The 27,235-nt window shown below is 46.9% G+C and overlaps 1 protein-coding gene across 1 annotated transcript in view; it reads left to right on the top strand.

Moving 5' to 3' along the window:
- The window catches only part of ttc27 (tetratricopeptide repeat domain 27), a 58,096-nt gene that overhangs the window by 16,337 nt on the left and 14,524 nt on the right, over positions 1-27,235 (top strand). The window contains exons 6-10 of the mRNA XM_023804089.2: positions 289-453; positions 765-901; positions 2,712-2,824; positions 6,243-6,309; positions 24,310-24,423. Of these exons, the coding sequence (XP_023659857.2) occupies positions 289-453; positions 765-901; positions 2,712-2,824; positions 6,243-6,309; positions 24,310-24,423 (596 nt within the window). The remainder of the gene's footprint in view (positions 1-288; positions 454-764; positions 902-2,711; positions 2,825-6,242; positions 6,310-24,309; positions 24,424-27,235) is intronic.

Below are 27,235 nucleotides of genomic sequence, written 5' to 3'. Positions count from 1 at the left end.
GAAAATAAGTATTTGTTTACCAATATTGTTTATTTCCATGTATTCATTATTCATTCCAGAATAGGGTTATTTTTATTATTATTTTGATTATTACATTATTACATGGAACATCATTGTGAAACTATTATATTGATAATTATCGATATCTGTCAATACAGGAAAAAATATTGTGATTCGATATTGGGACTTCAGTATCAGAGCCTGTGAGCTTCGCTCTGCTGCTCCAGATGAGGATGCAGGCAAGGTGAACTCCTCCCTCACCTTCTTGTCTGTCTCCGCCCCCTGCAGTGATAAAGTTGGAATCCTACCTGATGGCCGGGGGCCACCGTGACCTGGCTGTGCAGCTGCACCTGGAGTGTGGCTACAGCTGCTTGATGTTTTATGAGTACCAACCAGCTAAGGAGCACTTTGAGAGGTCGAGGGAGCTCTGTGAGCTGGAGGTCAACTTGACGGGTGGGTGGCCGGTCCCCAGTGTGGATGGGGGTACACGCACACACATAAAATACAAGATATGTGGCATTGTTAGTTTTATGGTTGCAGTCACAGATTTTTAAAAATGGTCCCCACAATAACAGGTTTTTAATCACATTTGTGGAGACAGTTTTACATATATCCACTGTATACACTGGGTATGAATGCTTGGCTTCTGGGCATCGTTTGTTTTGCTTGGCACCGGCGCTGTGAACTCTTTCCCCGGCCCAAGCGAGGCAGGCAGCTGTAGGCTGAATAAACAGTCAAAGTGGGTCGGGCTCCCTTCTGTGCAGGTGCTTTGGGGAAGCGGACCCGTTTCCAGGAGAACTACCTGGCCCAGCTCATCCTTGATGTGCAGCGCAAAGATGGCGACCCCCCCCGGAAATCAATACCCACACCAAAACCGACCCCAAAGGACAGCCTTCCCAAGGTAAGGGTGTCTCAAGGTCGCTCCACAAGGAGGGTAAAAGCAATGTAATACTCATCTTGACCACCAGAGGGTGGAGTCCACTTATCAAGCGCTGATGCAATATGCTGAGACACACTGAGCCTTGTAGGCATGTTGAAGGTCTTCTCAAAGCAGCCCGTGGTCCTGTACTGTGATTTATTTATCACCAGGCCCAGCAGGGCCCCCTGTGTTTTCTCAGTGCCAGGTGGCAGTAATGTGGGGTGTCAGCTGTACGGACTCATAAGCATCTGGCACATCTGCCCCCCCCTCCCATTGCACTCTGAGTACAGCTGTCAGGGCTGCTGTCTCTGCACTCCATGTCTCGATGACAACGTGTGGGGGCTCGCCCGTGCCATCACTCTGCCTGCGCCATCACCCCACCTGTGCAATCACTCTGCCTGCGCCATCACCCCACCTGTGCCATCACTCTGCCTGCGCCATCACCCCACCTGTGCCATCACTCTGCCTGTGCCATCATCCCACCTGTGCCATCACTCTGCCCACTCTGATCACATCGGAACATTAGTGATGGATTCATCAAAATGCTGGGTCTTTGAGAGAGTTATGGTGTATTCATGGGATGAAGGTTGAGATTTTGTGTACTGTTGCTATCAATGGGAGTGCCTGGGCTCAGAGAGGAGGCTAGAACAGGCTGATTCATCTGGAGTGAAGCTGACTGGCGCTTAAAGGTTTGGGGGCTCCGTTGTATCTTAGCACCACTCATCTGAAACCAGTGAAGTGCATCTGTGGACTGAAGTTGATTACTTGTTGATTAGATTGTAATGAATTTGAAGTACCGTTACTTTGAAATGTGGCTCGGTATCAGGAGGGTTTAGCTGTGCAACAGCATACAGAGCAGTTTGGGAGTGGTGGTGGGGGGGGGGGTGTTTGCCCCAGAGCAGTCTAGGAAAAAGCGTCACTCCTGAACATCTCCCACCTGTCAGAGAGTCTGTCTGGACCTGAACCCGAGTCATTCTGTTTGTGCTGTCACTGGCAGTTGGGCTCCCTGTCTTTTTTCCCTGCCCCCCGCACCCCCCCCCCCCCCCCCCGTCCTGCTGGGTGCGATAATCATCCTGCTTTATGGCTGGCCTGGTGCCCTGCTTAACTTTGTGATGGCAAGGTGGATGAAGGTGTGCTGGAGCACGCGGAGCCAGCCACTCAATCTGCATGGGTGCCCCCTCTGAATGGGGGCTGTGACAGCCAGACTGGTTTAATAAGTACCTTTCTGAAAATAGTGGATGTGTTTTTAGTGTTATTACAGTGGGTGGGCAGACGGGGATAGGTCAGCATTGTAGCGGCCCATCTCCATACCTTCCCAGCAAGGTTGCCTCTGGTTGCATAGGGTCCAATGCAGCCTGTGGTGTTTTAAGCCCACATGTCAATCTTGGAATTTTGTTCCATTGAATTGTCTAACATGTACGCACCTTCTACACATTGTCTGACACACTCACCTTCTTCTCATACTTGTTCACATTCCAACCTAGGCTCTGAAATGATGAGGTGCTGTAAGCATTTACTATAGAAAGCATTGAAGTCGTTTTTATGCTGAGGCATTTTGCTTGGAAGGAAAAGTACATTCCATCTACGTAACTATGATTATCATATACTGTATCATTTCACTCTGCTCAGCGGGTTGACTGTTTGACCTCTGAATGGGATCCAGTTGTCGATAGTTCCGTCATAGGCTCAGACCAGTTTAACTAGATCTGCTGCTGGAAGTTTCCAGAAATGGAGCACAGTTACCTCACCCCGACCTCATGAAACATGTTCTTCTTTATGCTGCGGCTGGCAGGACCACGACCTGAGCGACGACACAGTCCTGAACAAGGTTGACTTGGCAGATCCCGGGGAGCACCAGCTGCCGGACCTCAATGCCGAAGAGCAGGCTGTCATCCTGGGAGTCTGGTAAGAGCTCTGATGGCACTCTGCAAATTGGACAGTGAGGCCACTTCCCATTTGCTCAAAACATTAGTCTCATAACCAGAGGCCTGCTAACCAGAGGCCTGCCTGGCAGTCATTCAATAGGTGAGAGTCAGTGGGGGGCATGTGGAGGTGGGTCAGGGGGTGGTTTACTCTTTACACTGTCTGAATGTGGTGGGGTGTATTGCTCCTGGCTTCCCGGGGCCCAGCTCTCTGGCCCTCCTGGTTCTGCAGATCTACAGAGTTTGTCTCTGTGGACCCACATCATTTCAAAAGGCTTAGTGATGGCGACGTCCTCTTTGGGAAGCTCTCTGGGATAACAGGCCACTGGATGCAGGCACTCTACTGACACACTGTTAAAAACTCTTCTCCTTGTCTTCAGATAAAGGCCCGAAAACTCGAGCCGTCCTGAGTGTCCTCAGCAGTACAGTTGCCTATTCACTTTATTTCACACGCTCTCACATCTTTATGGCTGTCCACACACCTCGGGGGTGCTGGAGATCCTGCACACGGCAGGAATAATTACCAAACACAATTACGCTGCCTGGGATATAATTGAATTGACTGAGTGGAGATGGATTAGCTATTGTCCCATGAGAGTCTTACTCCCCTTATCTCAGAGTGCAGTATAGCCAATTTTCTGTTACCATGGTGAAAGGCTGCCCTCCACTCCCGTGTACGACTGCATCATCTGAAGGAGGGTTGGAGTGAAAAAAACCTTTGAGCTGCGGAATCTGCACTAAAAATGTGACTAGCTCTGCAATGGTGGTAGCACCACTGCTGTGCCACCTCCTCCATGGTGGTAGCTCTGTGTGGTGCTGGCTCCACCATGGTGGTAGCTTGGTCTGAGCAACCAAGTTCTGAACCCTCCGGATCCCTATTAGGATCGGGTGCTGATGTCGGGTGACATGTCCTGCCAGAAAGTGTTCAGGCTGCAGGTTTCTATCTCCATGTGATTCTGTACAGTACAGCCTTTTGAATATATCACTGTTGCCACGTTTTGACTGCCATTTTCAGGGATGGTAATCTTTGTGCTCATTTTTTGCGAGATGATATTGACAGATTATTATTAACCAAAGAGCTGCTGGCCTTTTTCCCACTCCGACAAGGTTAATTGACCCATGCAGTGAATATCGTTGCACTATGCTTTATCGCTCATTTGCCCAGGGACTGACTGAACAGGAAGGGGACCCCCCCCCTCCCCAGTGGTCTGAACCATTACCAAGTCCGGGAATGAGGCCCAGTCTGTGATGTGAGTGGCTGAGTGGCTTCCTGGGAGGGGTTGGGGTGGAAGAGGATGTCTGTGGCATGCTGACATCATGGCTGGACTCTGACAAATGCCGCAGGATTTATGGCCCAACCCCCCACAGAGATTACTTACTCTGCATAACCTCAGTTTGGGGGGGCACATTGAGTGGTTTTCCTGACCTAGGTCCTTGACTTATGTCCTTCTTTTGCAGATCATAGGTTAGGACCATTAACCCTGAACCCCAAACGCTTTCATATCATCCACCTTTTTCTGCTCTTATTAGGCAGTACACACATAAAGATTTAACTGAACCAGCCCTGTTCAGTACTCTGCTTACCCACAATGCACTCCGATATAAAGTTGGCATGTTATGAGCTGAGCTACAGGAATAGAGGCTCTGGTCTGCATCCTGGTGTGCCAGTCTCTCTCTAAAATGAGTCACATGGTGTATATATGTGAGCGGGTTCATCCCAGTAACGGAGGACCATTCCATCTCCACCTTAGGGAAGAACCAGACATTCTAGGGTGGGTCACGTGTTCTGACACCCCATCATTTTTTGGAGTCATTTAGCAGTCCTTTGGAATCCTTACCCCCAACGTATGGCATCAAGCCAGGAATAGTGGTGTGTGTCAAACAAGACAAAAATGCCACCACCCTCCGGTGACGTGCCAGCCCACAGCTGCAGTGGGGCACTTTGACCCTTAATGGGATCGAGATCACCAGGGGCAGTTTCTTCCTGGAAGTCTCTGTTCCTGTGGAGGGCCACCTTGTCGATTAGTGTTGCGCAGGTCGGCTTTTTTTAACACCCGCCCCAAACCGACCCGTCAGGAGATCCAAACCGCCCCGCCCAACCCGCAAAAATACATGTGGATAATGACCAAAAACCCGACCCGACCCGAGGAGAAGAAAGAAAAAAAAACAAAAAAAAACAGTGAGCCTGTATTGCCATGGAACCTACCAATGAAGTGTCATTTGTGACACTGTAACCCATAGATGACATAGATTTGTGCTAGATTCGCATTGAAGATGATGACACAATTTTATGCAAGATTAACTGTGTACCAAACAACAAAGAAACCGAAAGATCGATTTTTACGTCATTATTTATTGAAGGGTTGTGCAAAATTGCACGAAAGACATCTCTCGCACACACACAAACACACACAAGCGCACATGTATGCAAAACACAATAGTTGTCAAAACTGTAAAATCTGATGTAACATCAGATCTGAGAACTCTATCAGATTTGAATGAACTTAGAACTTAGGTCTTTTAACTGTCTAAAATGAAGTAGAGCAGAGCATACTTAACCGTGACATTTCACCAAACTAGTAGCTTATCCTATCATTCCAGAAGCAAAACAAATTAGAGAAGAAGGAAAAAATGACTTTATTCGACTTTTTTGATATTTGGAAAACATATTTTCATTCTGATACTTAATGATTTGCTTGCGGTTTTCAAAATTTTGATTAATACTTTTGGCACAAAATTAACTCCATATTATCCTACAAATTGAAAACTCCAAAATTGAAAAATATACGCCGATTGCATTTATGACAGCTGTTTGGAAGCACTGTGGAGAAAGAGGATGGAATCCACCGTGCCAAGGTTTAGCCTATTTCGATGCGCTTCCAGCACAGGACCTGCTGAACTGAACGCGCGCTCGCTTGATGCGCTGGTTGCAGGAACGCAAAGCACCGCTCTTGCCAGCATCGAGAGGAGAAGGAAATCGTGACTGTGAGCCCTCCAAAAGCCAAGGACGTCTTTGCATCGCCCTTTCTTAACTTTTCTCTGATTAAGTTAGCCATGTCTTCATCGGAGGTTTTGGCAGTGTAAACTAAAGCTACGGATAGCTTTATTTCCTTTTATTTCCCTGATTGTGATTGCGAGTGGAACTAGGCGACCCTCGTGGTAATTCGAACCCCGTTTACAGCACGTTTTGATCGATAATGAAATGCGTTTTGTAACTTTTTGACCCGCCCACCCGCACCCACGACCCGCGGGTCACGGGTCGACCCGCACATCACTACTGTCGGTAACGTCACACTACCTGGGGGTGACATGGACAGGCCAACCATGTGTCAGAACAGCTAGGTGACGTCAATGCACCATGTCTCCTCATTCTGACTGACTTTTGTATTTTGTGTTGGCAGCATCGATTTCCAGAAGAACAATCCTGTCCACAAGCTGACTGATGAGGAGATCCTTGCCTTCACGTCGGTAAGCATCCAGACCCCACCTCCCTTCATGGCCCCTGTGGGAACCGGCCTCCAGCGAGGCTGTCAAGCCATTTCTGTAACGGTTGAGCTGCTCTGTTTGTCCAAACCTTCTGCTCTAAAGACCATCGGCATCTGAAGAATTTGTGAGCAGCCCTCTAGTCCCTCATGACTGAGGCAGACAACAGATGGGTTGAAAAACGTCTAAACACAGGCTATCACTTCTGAACCAGCTCCACGTTTTCAGTGAAAATATTCAATATCGTAACTGTGGTCCCAGTACTTTGTATCACCATGAATGTTTTAAATATAATATTCAGCACAACATAGTTAGGTGAATGGGTCTCAAGATTGTATGTGTCCCTTATTGCTCGTGAGAAGTTGAGATTTCTGAGAGTTATGTCATTGTGCCTTGTGCTGAAGTATGGTGGCTGAAGTTTGACACAAGACCTTTAACGTGCCCCCAGGCCTTTCCAGTAGCAAAGTGGGTCGTGGTGGCTTACCGACCGGGTTCACATGTAAACCTCAGTTGGCACCAGTTAACCATGGGCATCGTTTGAACCTGAGGTAGCTTACCATAAGCATCCCTGACGATCCACCTCAAAGGCCCTGGATGTTAGTGTCGGAAGAGAAGTGCACATTCCTGCTGTGTCTGACCGCACGCTGTGTCATATCAGGGGGCAGCTCAGGCCAGACTGGGTCGGGTCATGACACATGAGGAGGTTTGGCAAGGATATGTGACGGCTGCTTGTCGACTGGGCCAAACTGATTTAGTCTATAAATGTGACCCTTTATGGGGTAAATTGATAGCCTAACCCCACTTGCAGGTTTACGAATGACTTTGCGGGAGTGGGGTTACATGGGTGTTGTAGGGAGGAGTAAAAATGGGGAGGGGGTTGTTAAGTTCTGGGGAGCTGTATTCGGCCCACAAGCATCTTCTTCCTGTGTCTCCTTCACCAGAGCAGGTTACCGAAACTCAGGTCCTCCTGAAGATGGCCATTAACAGGTGCTGCAGCCCACCTGTGTGGGGTACATGTCAGGTGTGAGTGCTGGACACAGTGACCTCTGTGGCTAAACTGTCAAGCAGCTGAGTGTCCTTGGGTAGGTTGTCCACTGGACTGAAACACAGGTGTGTTCACAGGTGCATGGGGGGCTTAGCTTGTCCTTCTGTTGGAGTTGTGTGCCACCAGTTTCACCTCCTGGTCACTGTGCCTGCAAGGCGGTTATATTATGCACACCGGTAGCAGAGAGTGTGTAGAAGTGTGACTCGTTTTCCAGATGTAATCAGGCCGTGTCTGTTTCGTTTTTGTGGGGTCTGGGCAGATGTCGTTCCCCTGCTTGCTGCCTCTGCATCGACAGCCCACTTGGGGAGTACCTTTGCTCTGAGCCCTGCGCATATGTTCACCTCACACAAATATTTTCCATTACAAACAGCAATGAGAACTTCACTGGGAAATAATTCCTGAGAATTACCCAGAAAGCCCCTGACCCTTCACCTCCGAAAGGAGGGGCTTCTGGGAATTTTTCCCTCTTCCCGTTAGCTGTTCTGAACTGCGTGAGGGGTGGTGAGACCCTTCAGACTGCCTCTGACTTCATTTTTTCATGTAATGATTAAAAGTGTTGGTGCCACTTTATAATAAGGCTCCCTTTTGCCACTTATTAATGAGTTACTACCATTTACAAGAAAACTGTGTTATAACTGTGTTAAAATGTCTATTAATAATTTACAAAGTGTTACAACTAATTAATAACCAGATTATAAACCATTCATAAACTCTTTATATGGGTAGGCTTATTGTAAAGTGGCACCAAAGTGCCTGCTTAGGATGTTAATGAATCATCTAATCATGGAGTGGCAGAACATTCTGCCCAAGCGCGCGCTGCATTTCAGGCATTTCCCAATCCCGATACCTGACAGACGACAGGATGGAGGGGGGACGGTACCTGTCGTGCAGTGTGGGCAGTTCTGGGGTTAGGTCCAGCGGTTATTAGCGGGCCATCTGGATGTGGTGTGTTTTGCCATCCTCTTAGATATGTTAATCTTGCTGTTTGATCAGCTGGCAGCTATGTGCCACCCAGGGGAGTGTCTGCTGGTGCCATGCCTCCCACCCCTGTGAGCGCCATATTTCCTCTTATTGTTGAGTTGCTGGCTGTTTTCCACAGCCCACAGTGGCTTCTGATAACGGCTGCTTGGGGGCCTGGGGCTCCTGACCAAACCACTCTGATCAATCTGAATAAAAATAACCAGGCTTTAGCTCTGGTCACTCCTGCGTGACTTCACACAAGGTTTCAGGGCTGTGACAGATGACACGTAGAGAAAGGTTTGTTTTTAGTTGAAAGCAAGGGGACAGCCCAGCTGTCTGGGGGGTGATTGGCATGCAGCTTGAATGAATCATGGTTGGGTAAATAATCAGAAAAATCCTGATGATGTGTAGCTAACCAGGAAGACCCCCAGCTGCACAGTTGGTAGGAGAAGCAGCGGTGGGGATGAGAGATGGATGGAGCGTTGTCCAATTTCCTGATGAGCGAAACTGCCCAGTTTCGCGGCGGAGACCCATGTCTGAAGATATGTGTTTATGACACAGTAATTGCTCTTGAAAGAGCTTCAAAATACATTAGATAAACTCCTAATGGGAGAGCCTTATAGATTTTTCTTAAACAACTGCAGAGAGTAATTAAGTGTAAAATAGTGTAAAAATCAGTTTCTTCTTTTTTAAATCTTGGTTGACTATCCCAGATTAATCGGGCCCCCAACTTGGGAGTGTTTATCACACCTTGGCTTTCTCAGCGTCTGCCAGGTAGATGTCATGGACTGGGTAAGACAGATTACAGGACGGGGTTGTATGTTCCTGATCTTGTGGGCTCCAGGTGGTGCTGTCTCTGAGGAAGACGCAACTCAGTGTGGCACCTGCAGTTTCCTCCATCCACCCACTCTGAGTTATCGTCCCCCATGCTGTGGCCTCAACCATCGAATCCTGTAATATATGTAATTCAGATCATGTTTGTGGTGTCTTCTGCTCCAGACCCTGAGAAGAAACCAGCCTGACTGCATCTTCACGTCACAGTACAACACTCTGTGTATGTGCTGCAGGGGTCCAGTTTAGTTTTTTTCTTATTTTTTCTTTTTGAAATCCCTTTAAATCTCTTGGTTGAGTGAGGGGGAGTTTGAAGAAGCGTTTTATTACTGTAATTTAATGCGCCAACATTCTTTTCATGGTAACCAGTGTCTTCCAGACAGTAAAAATGTGTCTGGCCACGGTTCTCCCCATTTAATTTTGTTTTTGCAGCAAACAAAAGTAATGGAAGTCTACCTTTGTTTTGATTTTTCTTTTTCTGTAATGACTTGTTGCGATTTGCCTCATGCAGTTCAGATGTTCTGCATGACTGAGATATCCCTGCTGGTTTTGGACCAGCCGGCATGTTGGACTGGGATTTGCATCTAGGGAATTCATTGGGTATTATTAGACTTTCATGTGTTTGTCAGATGAAATGATATGTTGCAATGTTTTCATGAGGCTGACAGCCCTCCATTTAAACCAAATGTCTCTTCCTTTTAGACAAATGGCAATATATGACCACACCCATTCCACAGTTTGTCCCACCCCTGTGGTCACTGACCACACCTGTTCAGGTGCTTGCCCTCCCCATCTTTATGGATTTAATGGACAGTTCCTAGCTTTATACAAGATGATGATGCGTGGGAGAGACTGAGTAGGTCAAAGACTTTATACGTGCACATAGTAAAGTCATTCTTTTCTCAGCTGGTGCTATTAAGGGAAGCTCCTGTGGGTTCCAGTACATGCCTTCATGTAAAGCTGTGACTGATGCTGTGGATCACCTTTATCGGTGTAGTCTGGCTTCCCGGGCCTCTGGAGGTACGGGGAGAACCCGGCACTCTGGGCTTGGAGGTTTTGCCAAGATAGGAGAGCCAGCAACTGCCTGCTAACCGTTTGAGCAGGCATCTTTCCAGCCTTCATGTGGATCCAGGAATCTGCAGGCTGGTTAGATGGTTGTCATGCGCTTAGCCTCGACCACTGGCCTGGAGCCCTGTCTGACCTCTGGAGTGATGCTAATCATCATGTATCTTTCTCGTTTAACAAACTTGCATGTTTGATCTCATTTCTGCCACAGTCTTGGGAACGCAAGCCAGGGTGTTGATCTTTCACATATCTCCATGGCAAATGATACTCCAGGAATACCTTGTTTCTCTACCCCTTTCATTTAAACGTTTATGAAGAATTAGCAGGGAGCTCTCAGCTGAAACCTCTGAAGTTCTGCTGAATGGTCAGTCTAGTCAAATAGCCCCGTAGATTGAATGTTTAATTGTTTCTTTTAACGTGAATTAAGATGGATGGCTGGGCCTGACCATCCCCCCTCCCCCACTGCCATCATATATGGACATCTCACAAACAGTCTATTACAGTAGTGGATGTCCATCTAACTCCAGGGCCCTGCTTAGTAGGGTTTGTTAGGCAGAACTACAGATACCTTCCATATGCCTTTAATGTGCGCCAATGACTGCACTCTACTTAGTCTTACTCTCACTGAGAGGGCTTGAGGGAGACATTAGAAGCTTTATTTTGGGCAGTTGTTTGGCTAGTCCATAGGACCCCTGCCTCCCCCCCCCCCCCCCTTTAGTGATAAGGTCAGTACGGGGCATTCCGGGAAACTGGAGACCTTCAGAGACAGGGTAGGCTGAGATCTGTGAGACGGTTTCTCACGGGACTGCTGCCACAGAAGGACCCGGCGGCCACATACAGGACAGAAGGATTCTTCATATGTAAGCGGAGATGTTTTCTGGCCATTGAGCTTATGGAGGTTAAAGGGGAAACGTCTGTTGTAAAATCATAAGTCATGTTGATTTGTACAAGCGCCAATCTCCAAAGAAGCTTCTGATGTACAACCTCCAGGATGTAACTTCTTCCCTCGCTGTGGAGACAGAGAAGCCTATGAATGAGCAGGCCACACAGAGTGCCCTAGATCGGGCCAATTGTGGGGCCATGCTTAGGGCCCCTGGGAGGAGCCGTCTGACTTCTCTGGAGTGGGGGTGGTGACACGGGGATTAGACAAGTGCTTGTCCACCACTGGTAGTTCTTATTGGAGTGGCCAGAGGTTTGTTCCCAGGCCCTGGGTGACTGGCTCACAATGTCGATCCTGCCCAGGTGCAGCTTGACTGGAGCCATGGGGGGCATGGGCAGAGCATCCCCTAAGTGGGGGGCATGGGCAGAACATCCCCTAAGTGGGGGGCATGGGCAGAGCATCCCCTAAGTGGGGGGCATGGGCAGAGGATCCCCTAAGTGGGGGGCATGGGCAGAGCATCCCCTAAGTGGGGGGCATGGGCAGAGCATCCCCTAAGTGGGGGCATGGGCAGAGCATCCCCTAAGTGGGGGGCATGGGCCTCTCAGGAATCTGCCCCTCAGGTCTCGGCACATAATTTATTACCTTTGCCTTTAAGTACCGGTCCCACAGTAAATCTCAGGATTCCAGCAGCAGGCTGATGTCTTAACCAGAGTCTTCTTTCATGCCCCCCCCCATTTTATTTTTAAAATGCTTTTCAAAATGACAGATTTTATTAGCAAATTTTCTTTATTATGAGGGACCAGGAGAAAGAAATTCTCCCTCCGCTCACTGGTCCTGGTTTGTGGCAAAATGGTTAATATGACTATTCTAGTATATGCCAGATAGTTTGTATATGTGTTGCAAATAAGTGTTTTGAAATGGGGAAATAGTCTCACCTGAATGTGGCCCAGTTTGGGGTGTGCTATCTTTGCTCAGTACCGAGAGATGAAGTGACCCCCTCCCCCCCGTATGTCATCTTAATCTTGCACTGCAGTGCTCCGCATCTCATATTAAATAAAAGTCTCGAATGGTTCCGTGGGGCCTTGGGAGTGTTGGTGCAGACTGTTGGCACACTGTTGGAAAGAACTGGGGCCTCCGCAGAGGGAGTGCTGGTGCAGACTGTCGGCAGGGTGTTAGAAGGAGCTGGGGCCTCCACAGAGGGAGTGCTGGTGCAGACCGTCGGCAGGCTGTTGGAAGGAGCTGGGGTCTCCACAGAGGGAGTGCTGGTGCAGACCGTCGGCAGGCTGTTTGAAGGAGCTGAGGCCTCCACAGAGGGAGTGCTGGTGCAGACCGTCGGCAGGCTGTTGGTAGGAGCTGGGGCCTCCACAGAGGGAGTGCTGGTGCAGACCGTCGGCAGGCTGTTGGTAGGAGCTGGGGCCTCCACAGAGGGAGTGCTGGTGCAGACCGTCGGCAGGCTGTTTGAAGGAGCTGAGGCCTCCACAGAGGGAGTGCTGGTGCAGACCGTCGGCAGGCTGTTGGTAGGAGCTGGGGCCTCCACAGAGGGAGTGCTGGTGCAGACCGTCGGCAGGCTGTTGGTAGGAGCTGGGGCCTCCACAGAGGGAGTGCTGGTGCAGACCGTCGGCAGGCTGTTTGAAGGAGCTGAGGCCTCCACAGAGGGAGTGCTGGTGCAGACCGTTGGCAAGCTGTCTAGCCCCACTGCTGCCACCCCCTCCCCATTTGCACAAAAACATACACTGTTGAAATATATTTGGAGTGCTTGTGGTTTGTGGGCTAGCTGACGATGGTAATGAAAAGAGCCGGGACATCTGTTTCACGCATCACCCAGCAGGGTGCCCCAGCCCGAGGGACCATGCTGGGTCTGATTTACTCCCACCTACTCAGCATTACATCAGGGATGGAGTGCTGTCTTCCCTACCCACTGTACAGAACTGAAAGTGAAAATCTTTGTCTTTTCCCAGTCCCATGTTACCCTCCTTCCAAGGGTACATTTGCACAGTCAGTGGTTCCCTGCAGCCCCTGTTCTGTTGGCTGTCTGTTTTGGTCGACTGCCTGCCTTAAAGTTTGAGGTAGGATAGCATTGTGGATAGCCTAAGCCTCGTGAGAAACTGTCTCACAGATGTCAGCCTACCCTGTCTCCGAAGGTCTCCAGTTTCCCGGAATGCCGCGTAGTGACCTGAGACCTAAGGGAACTGACTGTGCAAATGTACCCTTGGAAGGGGGTTATATGGAACTGGGAACAGATGAAGATTTTCACTTTCAGTTCTGTACAGTGGGTCTAAGGAAGACAGCACTCCATATTGGGTGACTGACAGCTCAGCTGGACGGAAGTCAACGCAACCGCAGAGGCTGATGTAAACAGAGCGTGAATCTGCTGAAAGCATCACCTTCAGACTGACTGTCCACGGGTCAGTGGTGGAAATCTGTTGCTGCTGATTCTGGGTCACATCACATACTGGTTGGGAGGCTTGATATTAGGGGTCTATTTGAGTGCAAAATGAGGTGTAAATGGCTATGGGGGGTTCATTGGGTCTGCTGGACCCTCGACTCCCTTCAGATGGGGGGGGGGGCTGTGTCAGTACAGTAACAAAGAAAAGTGACAGAATTAATTTAAATGCAGATCTGTGTAAGTGTGGAGTGCCTTTCTGACTAGGAAAACATTGATAAATTTAGGCAGTTGTGAGCTGACAATTGCCATGTTCATTATTAATTAATCTTTTGAGCTCTGGTTCCATTGAATGCCAGATTTGCTGTGGAAGTGCTTCACTGGAGTTATGTTCGTATAATGTCCCGTGTAAGATGCTCATCTTGGACATTGTGATATTGTTGGCTTCTGGTCACTGCATGTGCTGGACCTTTTTCATCCTCTATTCATTTAAATGTAACTGCAGGTGTCTGCTACTGACCACTCATTAGCTTTCACTTTACAGAGTTTGGGCGTGGGGTGGCAGCTTTATGTTCTGTGGCTTTTTTATGGGTTGACCCTTAGGAGCTATGAATAAGGCCACTATTATTGTTAGTCACAGTAACAGGCAGTGACACTAATGATGCTGAGGACAGAAATAAACTAGCAAGCTTGATTTTTAGGGATCGTTTAAACTCACAAGGTTACCGTGTCACCAGTAATGAGCTGAAAACTGATTGGCTGTAATCAATATTAATTTGAGTGTCAGTGTGTGAGGCAATGGATGTAGCGAGTCCAGAGTTTGACATGCTTCTGTCTGTGTGTGCATGCTGTCTCGTTAGGATGCATCGTCCTTAAAGCAACCCAGAGTTCGTTCCATCCATCTATCCATCCATCCATCCATCCATCCATTTATTTTCCACCACTTTTCTGGGTCGCAGGTACAGCAGTCTGAGCCCAGACCTCTGGCTAGGGATGGGAATTGGTAAGATTTTATCGATACCAGTGCCATTATTAATTCTGAGTATCAATCCGATTTTTTTTCAAACCAGTTCCCTTATCCATTCCTGATCAGTTTTCTGTGAAAAACTGACCTCTTCTGGGAAAACATAGGCCTACACAGGTTTCCAGCATCAATGCAACCGTTTTATCATCTGTTTGAAGACAATGTAGAATGTCCACCTAACATTTGAACATGTTAAATTACAAAGCTCCTTAAAAGGATGTAACTTGGAAAATAAACAAAATACTGACTGAAAAAATAATTCATCTTTCAAAAAATAGGCATATATACCTAGTAAAATTTGAATAACTTAAAATACTGCGTTTATCTACTGAACGCACATTCTTGCCTACACTCTTTAACTTTGCATTTGTGTAATTTTTACTAGATATAATTCAAAGCATGGAGCAGCTTTGACGAAAATAAGAAAACATCGTCAAAGCACACATTAAATATATGATTTGTGCAAATCATCTTTAATAAATCATTTATTTCTTACAATCAATCAATTAATTAATTAATTAATTAATAATGTGCTCTTTCACAATGTTCCCATGCAAATGTGTTGTGAAAGTCCGACACTAGACCAACATCTCAGCAGTTCTAAGACTAACCTGAAATTTAATATCCGATGAGTACTTCACTCAAATCGTAGGGAGAAAGATGCCTTGTTGTTCACGATGCAGTTTAGTACACAGCGGCCCATTCTGCACTGACATATGTTCCAACGGTCACCATGGTAGAGATATAAGCATGATCTATCCTATTGTAAAAGTTTAGTTGGAAGCATGTAATTGGCTTATTATTAATATTGTGTGTTACATGCTTTGAAATGTGCGTAGTTAAACAAAGCTTTATATCGCAATATGCAAATGTATGCACATTTAAGGATCATTGGCTGAAGTCCTAGACGACGTGACCACACAAGCGAAGGGCATTTTTACCGTGTCTAGAAGGGGAGAGAAATGCAGTGCTGAGGTGTTTTATGCCTCATGGTTTATACCCTGACGACATTCCATGCTGCTGCCGTCATAGGAACTAATAATGTTTGAGGCATGCAAAAATTTGGAACTGGTTTTCAAGTGGAATCGATTCTCATTTCCCATCCCTCTCACCAGCCACTTCCTTCAGGGGTCTACTGAGGTGTTCTCAGGGGGGCTGAGAGATGTAATCTGTCCAACATCTTCTGGGTCTGCCCTGAGTCTCCCCCTGATTTGCAGGGGTAGAGTTACTTTGTTCGGGGGGCACAGCAATGTTTGCCTTTTATCCCCTCAAATATAGGAGGGCACTAAGGCATTTTCCCGTAGGTTCGGAGGGCACCAAGGCAATCAAGAATTACTGGCCAGGGCACTGAGGCAAAAAGGTATATAGCTGGACGCATGAAATATTTAGCATTCTGGCATTTTCAAGGGCAATAAATGCATTAGCACCCTGTGAAATAGTGTTAGACTAGCTATTGAAAAAAAGATGCTGTTGCCTTCATTCACCTACTCATTAATGACGAAATGTTTTATGAAAAAAAACAGAACCAGCTATTGTCAGTGATAAAAACTTTAATTTAATGAACATTATTTTTGCTGAGACATTGACACTAACATGACTAACAGAACTTCAAAATAATGCATGAGTGACCATATTCAAACCAACTAACACTCGCCAACTGTCCCGAGCCATTCAAACACTGTCCTGAGACACTCAAACAGTGTCGCGAGTCACTCGCTAACTGTCCCGCCCAGTGCCGCGAGCCACTACGAACCGTCCCGCAACACTTCCGCGAGCCACTATGAACTGTCCCGTGACAGCAGCTGCAGGACAGTACAGTTTATGCTCTAACTCCTTCTCTGTTTTCACTTCAATTCAATGCACATCTGGTATCAATTATTTCAATCTTCTATGAATTATTACAGTCTATTATAAATTATTACAACGTCAAGTAATGACATAATTTCCATAACAATAGATGCGGTATCATTGGGAAAGACATGCATAACCAGTGAAATTACCTAAAAAATGTGGTTATTTTCTGGGTCTTAGAAGCAGCGGCCGTCATCTCAGCCTGCTTTCTTTTTTCACCCGATCTTTCGTAGGCATTTTAATTGGAACTTTGTGGCCTTATAACAGGTCCTTAACAAGTTGCCTTCAGATGTGAAGAGGAGACTTTCTTCAGGTTTTTAACTTACATGTATTCGTCGATGTAAATCGATGATTGTACATGTGCCAAAAATACCCGCAATACAGCCTCACTTTCAAAAGAACTTCTAAACCTTCTCACCCTCCCTTTTCTATGAACATGTTGCTATTAGTTTCGGAGGGAGGTAAGCATCGGCTAGAATAGCCGCTCTGAATAATTTAACCATGGAGGCGTGGCTAACGTAAAATTATGGGATGCGCTTATCAACCCAGACATCATGGACATGGCGACAGAGAAGTAAAAAACGGAAGAACTTGTTCTTGATTTCCTAAGTTTATTGACTTTATTATGATCTAAACATACACAATAGGGCACAAACGCAACTGAGGAAGAGGGCACTGCAAGTATCTGCCGGCAAGAACTTGTAAATATTCAGGGCAGCACGGCAAATTGCTAAGGCACGGCGGCATTTGCTGTCGATGCCGTCGATAAATTCGATCTCTGGATTTGACATGCCTGGAGCACCTCCCCAGGGAGGTGTCCAGAAGGTTGAGGACCTTAGTCTCATCTCAGCGCATGCACTGCGGCTCAGCCAGAACCAGTCCTCCACCATGAGGATGGCGCTGGGCGGAGAGTCCATGGGTGCATTCGGGGCTGGTAGTCAAGGACACTTTGGAACGGGGAGAGCCGTGTGTCAGGGATCTTGCAGGAGTCAATGAGGTACTCTACCCAGGGCAGGAAGTGGGCCTACTGTGTAGCGAGGTCAGCGCACAGATGGCAGAAAGGTGATTTGGAAAACCTAGGTGGGGAGCTTGGGAAGTGACACATGCAGGAAAAGTGATCCACCACTGTGAGGATACCGTGAGCTACCTTGGGAACGGGGCACGTCTGAGATTAAATTTAGGGCCAGGTGGGACCAGGGTCATTGGGGAACTAGCAAGGGTTCAAGGAGGCCAGCAGATGGATGGGCATTAGCTTTGTGCTGGGTGCGGATGGGGCAGGATAGAACATATTCTTCCACCTCTTCCCTCCAGCCTGGCCACCAATACTGACTGGCTAGGAGACGCACTGTGCCGGCTCCCCTCCCCTCGTGCAGCTGAGGAAGGTGTGTACTCACTGGAAGAGTGAGAGACAGCAAGTGGTGGGGACAAACAACTTGTGGGGGGGGGGCAGCCAGCAAACACAGGCTCCCTGGGCAGGGCCTCCTGCTTGGTGAGATTGAGGTTCCAGGACACCGGGTTCAGGAAGCAAGTGGGTGGCCGGATTGGCATGAGATCCTCCTCTGCCAGGGGGGGCTCGAACTGCTGAGAGTGTTGGCCTTGATGTTCTTCGTACTTGGGATTTAAGACACCTTGAAATCAAACCTGGTAGCAGGGTACCCGCGGTCATGGAAAGCCTGGAAAAGTTTTGGAATTTTGAAGATTTTCCAGGCCCTGGATAAGTTTTGGAATTCTTGGATAGAGAGGAAAAGCTACGGAAAAGTTTTGGAAACTAGTCCCCAAACTAGTCCCCTTTTTCCCGCTTCGTTCCGCAACGCGCTAACAGAAATGTACGAGTGGAAGTCAATAGTTAACTACCTTGGTAAACATCCGTTTCCGCGCAGATTTTGCATATTTGAGATCGCTGCTTTTTTCCTCGTTATTCCAGTTTTTATGGTTTTATCAATTTTTTTGCATGTATTTGAATTTTACTGATCAGTTTCCCGTTTTTGACTCCGTTTGCCTCTACCAATCATAAGGTACATATAATTTTAATATAGGGATTAATTTTCTTAGTTGAACGCTATTTGCACATTGGTGAAAGTTGTCCACCGTCTGTGCTTATTTGGTAAGCAGATTGGCTGTTATCGCACTGAAAATTGTAGTATTACTGTCGTGTCGTATGCGGAACGGGGAACACGGGATTAAATTTTTATATATATACTGTATATGTGTGTGTGTGTGTGTGTGTGTATATGTGTGTGTGTATATATGTATGTATGTGTGTGTGTGTGTGTGTGTGTGTGTGTGTGTGTATATATGTATATATATATATATATATATATATATAAAACCTGAAACGCGGAGTAAATACAGAGGACTAATGACAGCAACCAGAAAGAGCTGGTCACACAGGGATTCTACACGAGGTTAACGAGGGGGCGTGGCACACGGAAGAAGCGGACGATCGGGGCAGGACAATTACTATCTGAAACTGCATGATCATCAAATCAAAGCAATCTTGTGGGTTTTGGAAAATTTTCTTGTGGTACTGGAAAAGTTTTGGAAATTTATTCTGCCAGAACTGGGGGGACCCTGTGGTAAAGAACAGGGCCCAGCAAGCCTGGTGGGGGGTGAGGCTATGGTCGGTCAACACCTGGAAAGGATGAGCCGCCCCCTCCAGCCAGTGCCGCCACTCCTCGAGGGCAAGCAGCAACTCTCAGTTCTCCACGTCGCAGTTGTGTTTTGACGGGGTGAGCATACGGGAGAAGAACGTGCATGGTTCCATCTTCAGGCTGTGTCTCAGAGAGGACAGCACCTACCCCCACCTCCAACGCATCAACCTCCTCCATGAAGAGCCTCAGCAGGTGCATTTGGCACAGTACTGGCGCAGAGCTGAAGTGATCTTTGAGGGTGTGGAAGGCAGCGTTGGCCTTAGTGGTCCATTGGAGGGTAGGGGGCGATCACCTCAGCGGAGGGCTGTCAGCTGGGCGGCCACAAAAATGAACCAATGGATGAAGCACCTATAAAAGTTAATATATGTGAGGAACCATTTGAGTTCCTTGGTGTTGCAAGGCTGGGGCCAGTCTCAGACCACCCTTAACTCCTTGTCATCCATCCCCACGCCCCTGGGATGTATGTGGTACCCCAGGAATATGATTGCCGGCCGATGAAACTCACTTTTCTCCCCCTTCATAAACAGGTGATTCTCCTAGAGTTCCAGAGACCTGGCAAACATGGTGATGTGTTCCTTGCTGGAGCAGGAGTAGACCAGGATGTCGTTGATGTAGATGATGACGAAGTGGTTCAGCATGTCAGTGAAGATATTGCTCATGAAATTCTGAAAAATAGAGGAAAACAGAGGAAAACACCTGAAAGCATAACTGAGGTCAGGCTAGGGCTGGGCAGTTTTGCATCCACAATCAGGAACCGGGCCGACGAGGGATGAGCAGGGGATTCGGGAGTCTCCAGAGACTGAGGAACGAGGACTGGGAATAAGCAGACTGGACAGGACATTCCAGGACAGGGAAGGAAGGTCCAGCGGGTGGAGGTGGAACAGAGCGATCAGGGGTCAGGACATAAGCTGTGATCAGGATCCAGACTGTGATAAGGCAGAGAGAGAAGCTCGGTTTATCTCGTGCAGACTCGACAATACCTCACTGTGCACAGGTCGAGAGGCCACTTTTAAAGGGCCGGGCACAGGTGCAGCCCATTCTCCATGATCTGCTGGCTGGTTCCCGTGGTGGACGTGACACATCTAAGCTCCAGAATGGGACTCTCCGCTTTTCGTGTTCATGCAAATTGCTCCATCATGCATAGCAAATGATACAAGCACTGATGGAATTGGGATTTCCCTCACACTGCTGATAAGGCTTAATAAAATAAAGAATGGGGCCGTTGTTATCAGCTACAGCATGACAGTGGGGCTGTTCACCAAACTTAATAAAGCACAAGTGGAATCACGTTGGAGACATGGCGTCAGAGGTGTTGCTGCTGCAGAGGGATATACTGAAAATGTGGAGTCGGGGGCAGATTTCTCTTTGTGTGTGGGGGGGAGCTCTGAGTATAGCCCATCACGTGAAACTTTGGTTGCTGTGGATTCATTCAGGTGTCGTTCCACTTCTCTGCTCTTGCGTGTGGGTCTTAGTTATCCCCCCTAGCTCTGGTTACATATGTACCTTCTGCTCCAGGCTGACTCATCCTCCCTTCAGCTAGTGTTACAGCACAGGAATGAGTGTGCTTGTTAATTTGACCGATTTCTAATCATGCTGCATGTTCAGACAGGCGACCATGCAAAGTATGACATTTCGTCTCCCAACCCCCAGGGCTGGCACATTTTTAGATCATCGTGGATTTCTAGCTGGTTGTTGTGGGTCTTGGATAGATTGAATAAAATCTGCCTTAAGATTTCATTCTCTTCTAGACTCAGCCAGACAAGGCAGGAGTGAGAGGACTATTCCATAAATTTAGCGGTTCCAAAAGCCAACGGTATCCAAGGGAGATTTCCTTCAGGTGGGGTTATTGAGATCTTTGTACAGGAAGCTTTTACTTGAGGTTATGCATGATGCAATGTCCCATTAGTTATTGGTGAGTGGATGGACGAAACAGAGCTTTGGGTTGCTTCCGTGGGGTCAGTGCATTTGCTATGCTTTACTCGTGCTTTCGCACGCTTCACAGACTGCTTCTAGGTTTACCATTCACAGGTCAGTATATTTCACTACTAAATGGCTATGTTTATGTTAAAATGGCATGCTGTCCTACATTAGCCTCAGGATTTCTCCCTGCCCCATTGTCCCATTTGGGTTTTCTTGTATCTACGACATATTAAGTGACTGGCCCAGTGTGCTGTTGGGTCCACCTCCGACACGTGACAGATTTTTTTCAGTCAAAAATACAGTGATATTCTTCCAGACCAGCAGAGGGCAGATGTCATGTTCTTGGTCTGAATGAAGCTTCACAAAAGCAGGAAGAGATAAGGTTTATAACAGCAAGTTTCAAGTATTCTCAGATTTTTAAAACAATGAAAACATAACATTTTTTGGTAAAACTACTTAACCAATGTCGACCTTGTCTCACAAACAGTACAGACAGTAAATAAGTTTAATATTTGCTGTTTACATCCTCCCGATCATGGTTCTCATTGAAAATGCTATTCCATTCTTGTGATGAAAAATGATTTATGGGTAGAAATCAATTAATGATGACATAGGTAGAATATATCATTAATCTTGAGTCGGATTATTTGTCGGATTTAAGGTAATTCAGGCTAATTGTAAGTTAACTATAGATGCTATTGATATTTGTTGTTTCCAATTGACCAAATCAAAAGGACAAAGTTTACATACATGCCACCTCCTGGATATACCTATTTAATTATCTTGCACATGCAGTCAATGTGCACGGTTTCCGCTAGACATAAAAATCTGTGCTCAAACCGCAGACTCCTGATGATGAAATTTACATCACATCCCCCCTTGCGCAACCAAAAGTGCATGTGGAAAACTGAAGTATGGACTGGCCTTTAGGGCATACTGACACTTGGCCCAGTTGCCTTGTCCTGCATTCGATTATCTCTCTCCGAGTCGGAACTCAGATGAAAACGTCATGAAAAACGTCACTTCCCGTCGGAAACACGCCTCTTTTATGACGTTGATTTTGGACAGAATTTTGTTGCCCGAGTTTCCCCTGTGACATCATTTCAACATGGTGGCTTACACAGTCAACAGTAATTCTATTTTATAAATATTTAAAAATGTTTATTTTGTTAAATGTATTAATAGTTATAAATGTAATTGCACATGTTCGATTTAGAGAATACCATATCATGACCATAAACATTATCCTAGCATGCAATCTCAGATTTTTACCAGACTACTTAGTGTATTTGTTTGTAGTTTGTTTGCCTTTCGAAAAAAGAATGTCGCTGTGAATGTACTAAAATATTTTAAAAAGCTTTTAATGTGGTTTGACTAGTTTGTGTTTCTTGTTTGTATCTCTCGGAAAAAAGAATCTCGCTCCAAATCTGCTAAGATATAAAGCAACAACACACAACAGCGTGTTCATGGAGGCAGCCATGTTTGTTCCGAGATGTGATAACTTGAACGGGTGATTGTCGGACGTGATGTAACTTACCTCGGAATTTCTGAGTTCCGAGAGATAATCGAATGCACCATTGTACCGTGCCCAAGCACGATTGTTCCCCCTTACCACCCCCTACTGGTCTTCTCTCATGTTGCATTTAACAGTCTTGGCTCAAACATGCTTTCGTCATCACCGTGTGAATTTTTTAAGTTATTTAAGTGATCACACAACAGATTGGAATTCACAATTAATATCCTTATTTTGTGGCTCATATGGAGTCATTATGGGCATGATGACACACAGATTTATCAGGTATGCAATGCAGCAAATTTTTATTTATCCATGCTGCATGTATAGGAAGATAGTCCCACATTTTACTCAATATCTCAGAGTTTGTGCAGACTAACGTTGCATGGGATACTGTTACTGAAAAGGTATTGTGGTACTGCACCACAATACCTGAGCTAATACCATGAGCTGCTTGGTATTACATTTTTTTAGTACTGGTACTAATTACATTACAGACATTGCTAACTGTGCCTGAGTCGGATTAATCATGCATTCCATTTGCCCTCGGAACTCGTATTCCGAGTCGGATTCCGAGTTTCGAAGCCGAAAGTGATGACATGCGCGCTCCCGTTTCTCGGAGATCCGAGAAATATCTCGGATAACGCAGAGGATCCCGAGTTCAGAATCGAAGATGGCTGCGCCCTTTATCAACAGAAGGGAAAGTTGTAGTTTTATCCTGTTTAAGCACTACTTCTCATTTCTGGCTCATTAAATCGGTCGCACACACTATACCGTCCAACTCATCTGTGGACGTGTTGCTACGGAGTTTTTTTGCTAACAATGGCTACCAATTAACCGGTCTAGAATTGGATTTCATGATTAGTCGGATTATTTGTCGGATTTAAGGTAATTCAGGCTAATTGTAAGTGAACGAAGATAAAGGCCATTTAAACAGGTACCTTAAATCCGACAAGTTGTCCGGCTAAGCAAAATATCTTGCTTTTTCCATATGGGTCCATGGTATTGCTACTTCTGTGGCAAATGGAACATATCCGACTCGGTTTTCCCAAGTTTTTAGCGGATGTGACGTAATGTCGGAATCCGAAAATCGGATCCCGAAGCAAATGGCATGCAGCATAACCATACTCTGGCCCACCTTACCATGCAGGCAAGGGCATGGTTAAGTGTACTGCATGTGGGCATGGTAAGGAGTGATCACACTAGTTAAATGAACTGGATTTTGGGGGTCAAACTTGCTTGAACACGGTATGGATCGGCTAGTGTCAGTACACCCTAACAGTCTGTCTCAGCTTAGCTGAAATATAAGCAGACTGATCTCCTCACCAGGTTCTGCAGTGATTTACGGCAAGCTGTAATAATTACTTTGGGGAAACTGGGGGAGGGGAATAATTAGTTTCTTTATATAACTGGCTAACTCGTTCACGGAGTGCATCTAGAATCCTAACACCCGCCTAGATGGAATGATTCCTCCAGTGTGACTGTAAACAGACCCTTTTGTTTAGTTTTCTTTGGCAGCTCACAGGGAGACTAATTTCTATGATACACGATATGTGAAGGATGAACAAATGTTTTATAAAGCCTGGTGTGTTGGGCAGAGTTGAATGGTGGCTTCCGCTGTTTATCAGCGAATCGCTCCTTAGTGTTCAGCGCTAGGTGACTCGGTGCTGTCTGTGGGTGTAATCATGGGACACACGTTAACAGTGTGTGTGCTGAGGACATGTGGGTATGTTTGAATAAGTGCCTGCTCTCTGAGCAGTGTTTACAGTGTGTTTCGTGTTTGTGTTTGTGCTTCTGTGTTTGGGTTTGTGAACTGCTCATTGGCTACAAGACACTTATAGGCCTCTGTTCTCTTTCCCCAGTGTCTGCTGTCCCAGCCAAAGTTCTGGGCTGTGGAGGTGGCTGCCCTGACCCTGCGCACAAAGGTGGAGCGGAGGAGCACCCGGCGGGTGGAGAGGGCCATGATGCAGACACAGGTACTATAGCCCTGGAACAGCAGTGTTGCCCCCATGCCTCCAGCCTGTGTGTGTGTGTATATTGCACAATACGAAGGTTGGGAATCCCTTGTCTGCTGTTCGTAAGGTGATGCTGTTTTCCGCAGTATGAGGGTTACATGCTGGCTGTGACTCAACCCTCTGCAGGGTGGTATAGCATGAGACATTGCCTTGCTGAATGCTGAGTCAGTGTGATTAACCCCCACCAGATGGGTGATAACTACCCCCAGTTGGAGCCTGTTCGCCGCTTAATGGTGGAGTAGCTGGAGCCTTTTAGCACCCCTCCTGTGAGTGTATTCACGTTGGATGGTGCTTGCCTGCTTTGCAAGTCTTCATACCTGAGACCCCGCTGAGCCATGCAGGAGCGCCCCATCTATCACGGTGGCAGAGGTGGCAGAGGTGCCAGACAGCCTGTCCCCAAGGGGAAGACAGCGGCAAGGCGTGTGGGCAGGTTTATACCAACTGGGCAGGATTCTGGACTTCCTGGGCAACTCAGGCCATTCTTTTTCATTGCTGTCCCCCATCGGAATTCTTTAATTGAAGCCATGTGGCTCACAACCCACCCGCAGAGTCACTCCCAGTATTACTGGACTGTCCAGCTGATATCCTACCTTCCTTTCCTCTTCAGGTTTGGGGCTAGTGGCCTAATCCATCATAGAAGGGAAACTAGACCTTCAAAGAGTCAATAATCTTGTTTTTTTTTTCTTAAAGTGCCGCTGCAGGGTAGCCTTGGAAGTAGAGTTGTGTGAACCAAAGAAACACACAAAGGCAACATTACTTAACAGCCTTGAGTTGCCTCTGATTCTCTCCTTTGATGAACAGCCAAAGTGTGGTGTGGGCATTTATTGTGTGTTTACTCACATCTGTCTGGAGATCAGTAACACGGTCGGTAGCCTCATTCTATCTAGGGCAGATTTGGGCATCGGACGGCCTGCGTTTTAAATACCAAGATAAGAGAGGCAAGCGGGGGCAGATGGACATGCATAGTGGGGTTGTATTTCTCCAGGCTGCTTCACCTGGATGGGGGCAGGCGTGAGAAGGTGAGAATGCTCCAGCGTAGTGTGGTGTACTTGTGTCTGTTGTGGCACTGTCAGGTCTCCCCTGAAAAAGCTGTTTTTAGCTCTTTATATTCATGAAGGTGGTTGGGATTGGACTTGTGTTTGGCCTTGGGCTCCCTGTCCATGGGATCCTCCATTGCAGCCACTCGTCTTTGCCAGGGGAACCTCACTGTGAAATATTGTCAGCCCTGAACATGGTCCCCATCTCTTTGGACTGTCCCTAATTTAGTGTTAATTTGAGCCCCTATACCTGCATCCCTGGTGGCTGAAGTTCCTAGTGTTCTTAGCAGGACAGAGGTGATACTGCTTGGAATGTGGGTTCAGTTGGCAGTGAATGAAACACAAACTTAGCTTGAGCTTTAAAACTGCAAGCTATCCTTTTCCCTTCAGTTTTGCAAGTTAAAGGTAGTAAGCTCTCATTTGACGCCCCACTTATTACACCCATAAGCATAAGTCCCGTTGAGACAATGGATGTCGGCTGTTTTGATGTGTGTCCTGATGACTAGTGCTAATAACAGGCTCATAACACTAGTCGATGCAAAGTCAACTCGCCGGCTCATCTGTAATGGCATGTGGTGGTTTTTTGTGATTCGTGCCTGCCTGTACCCGGCCACCAGGGGGAACACTCAGGAATGAAGATGATCTGGGTCACCGGGCACCCAGTATACTCTACTGGTTCCGTGCCTTTGTCTCCTGTCCTTGAGCATATGGAAGCTTTCAGGAGGCAGCTTGTTATTTTGCTAACACTACATAGACTCTACATGGACTTTCCAGAAGGCATCTGATGTTTGGAGGGACCGCAGTCCTTCCCCTGATGACCTTGATGAGTCACACAGTTATGTAGAATGCTGCATGAGAGACACAGGTGTTCGCCATCTTAAAGCGTGTCTGTGTGTCTGTAAATGTGCACATTGGCAGAGAAAGTGCATTTGAAGGCGCTCGCTGGCTGTGACAGTGGGAAATTAGCTACCCAGGATCCCCTTTACTAATTAAACCTGGTTGTTAAAAAAAACGATTGTGGCAAGTGAAGTGGAAATGTAATTTCCGGACAAGCCCTGTTCTCACCACCTCCTGGAATGCAGAATCTGAGGTGGGGTGGCGAGGGGAACGACATAGTGGTTGTGTTCATTTATTGACCTGCCGTTTGGGTAGTCCCTAAGGGGTGGGGATGTAGTGTTTTTCCTGCCACTCCATTATCTGTGCATGTGACACTCCAGTGTGCATCAATGGGATACCAGCAGCAGCCCCCCCTTACCCCATGTCGGTGTCTTTGACAGAACATTTGACTTGAGCTAGTTCTCCTAGACAATGCAACAGACAAAAGAGTGGATCACTGCCATGATGTTAGTTTGGTTCCGTGCGTCCGGCTGACTTGGTGGACAAAGGGGGCACATAGCTGATATTCATGTGTGTCACCAAGCTGATGGGCTGGCCAAAGCACTGTGCTCGACTATGGTTCTGCTGACTGCCTCTCTTGGCCCGTCTAGATCCCGTCACTAGAAATCTGCTCTTCTGAGGTCTGTTTTCCTCCTCTTTTACTCACAGGAGGGTGCAGTTACCCAGTTGTAATTAATGTGATGCAATATAACCCTGCTCTTATTGTTGGGGGTGGGAGGGTCCAATTATCAAAATTCCGTTCAGGATACTTGCTACAGCACTTTTGCCCTAGTGGAAAAAAAGAAAACTTTGTGGTTGGTCTGAATTGCATTTTTTAAGCCTGCTGGTAGTCTGAGTAG

Source organism: Paramormyrops kingsleyae, chromosome 3, assembly GCF_048594095.1.
Source record: "Paramormyrops kingsleyae isolate MSU_618 chromosome 3, PKINGS_0.4, whole genome shotgun sequence".
Classification (NCBI taxonomy): Eukaryota; Metazoa; Chordata; class Actinopteri; order Osteoglossiformes; family Mormyridae; genus Paramormyrops; species Paramormyrops kingsleyae.
Note: the sequence above shows the minus strand (reverse complement) of the source record. Positions and strands in the feature narration are given on the sequence as shown.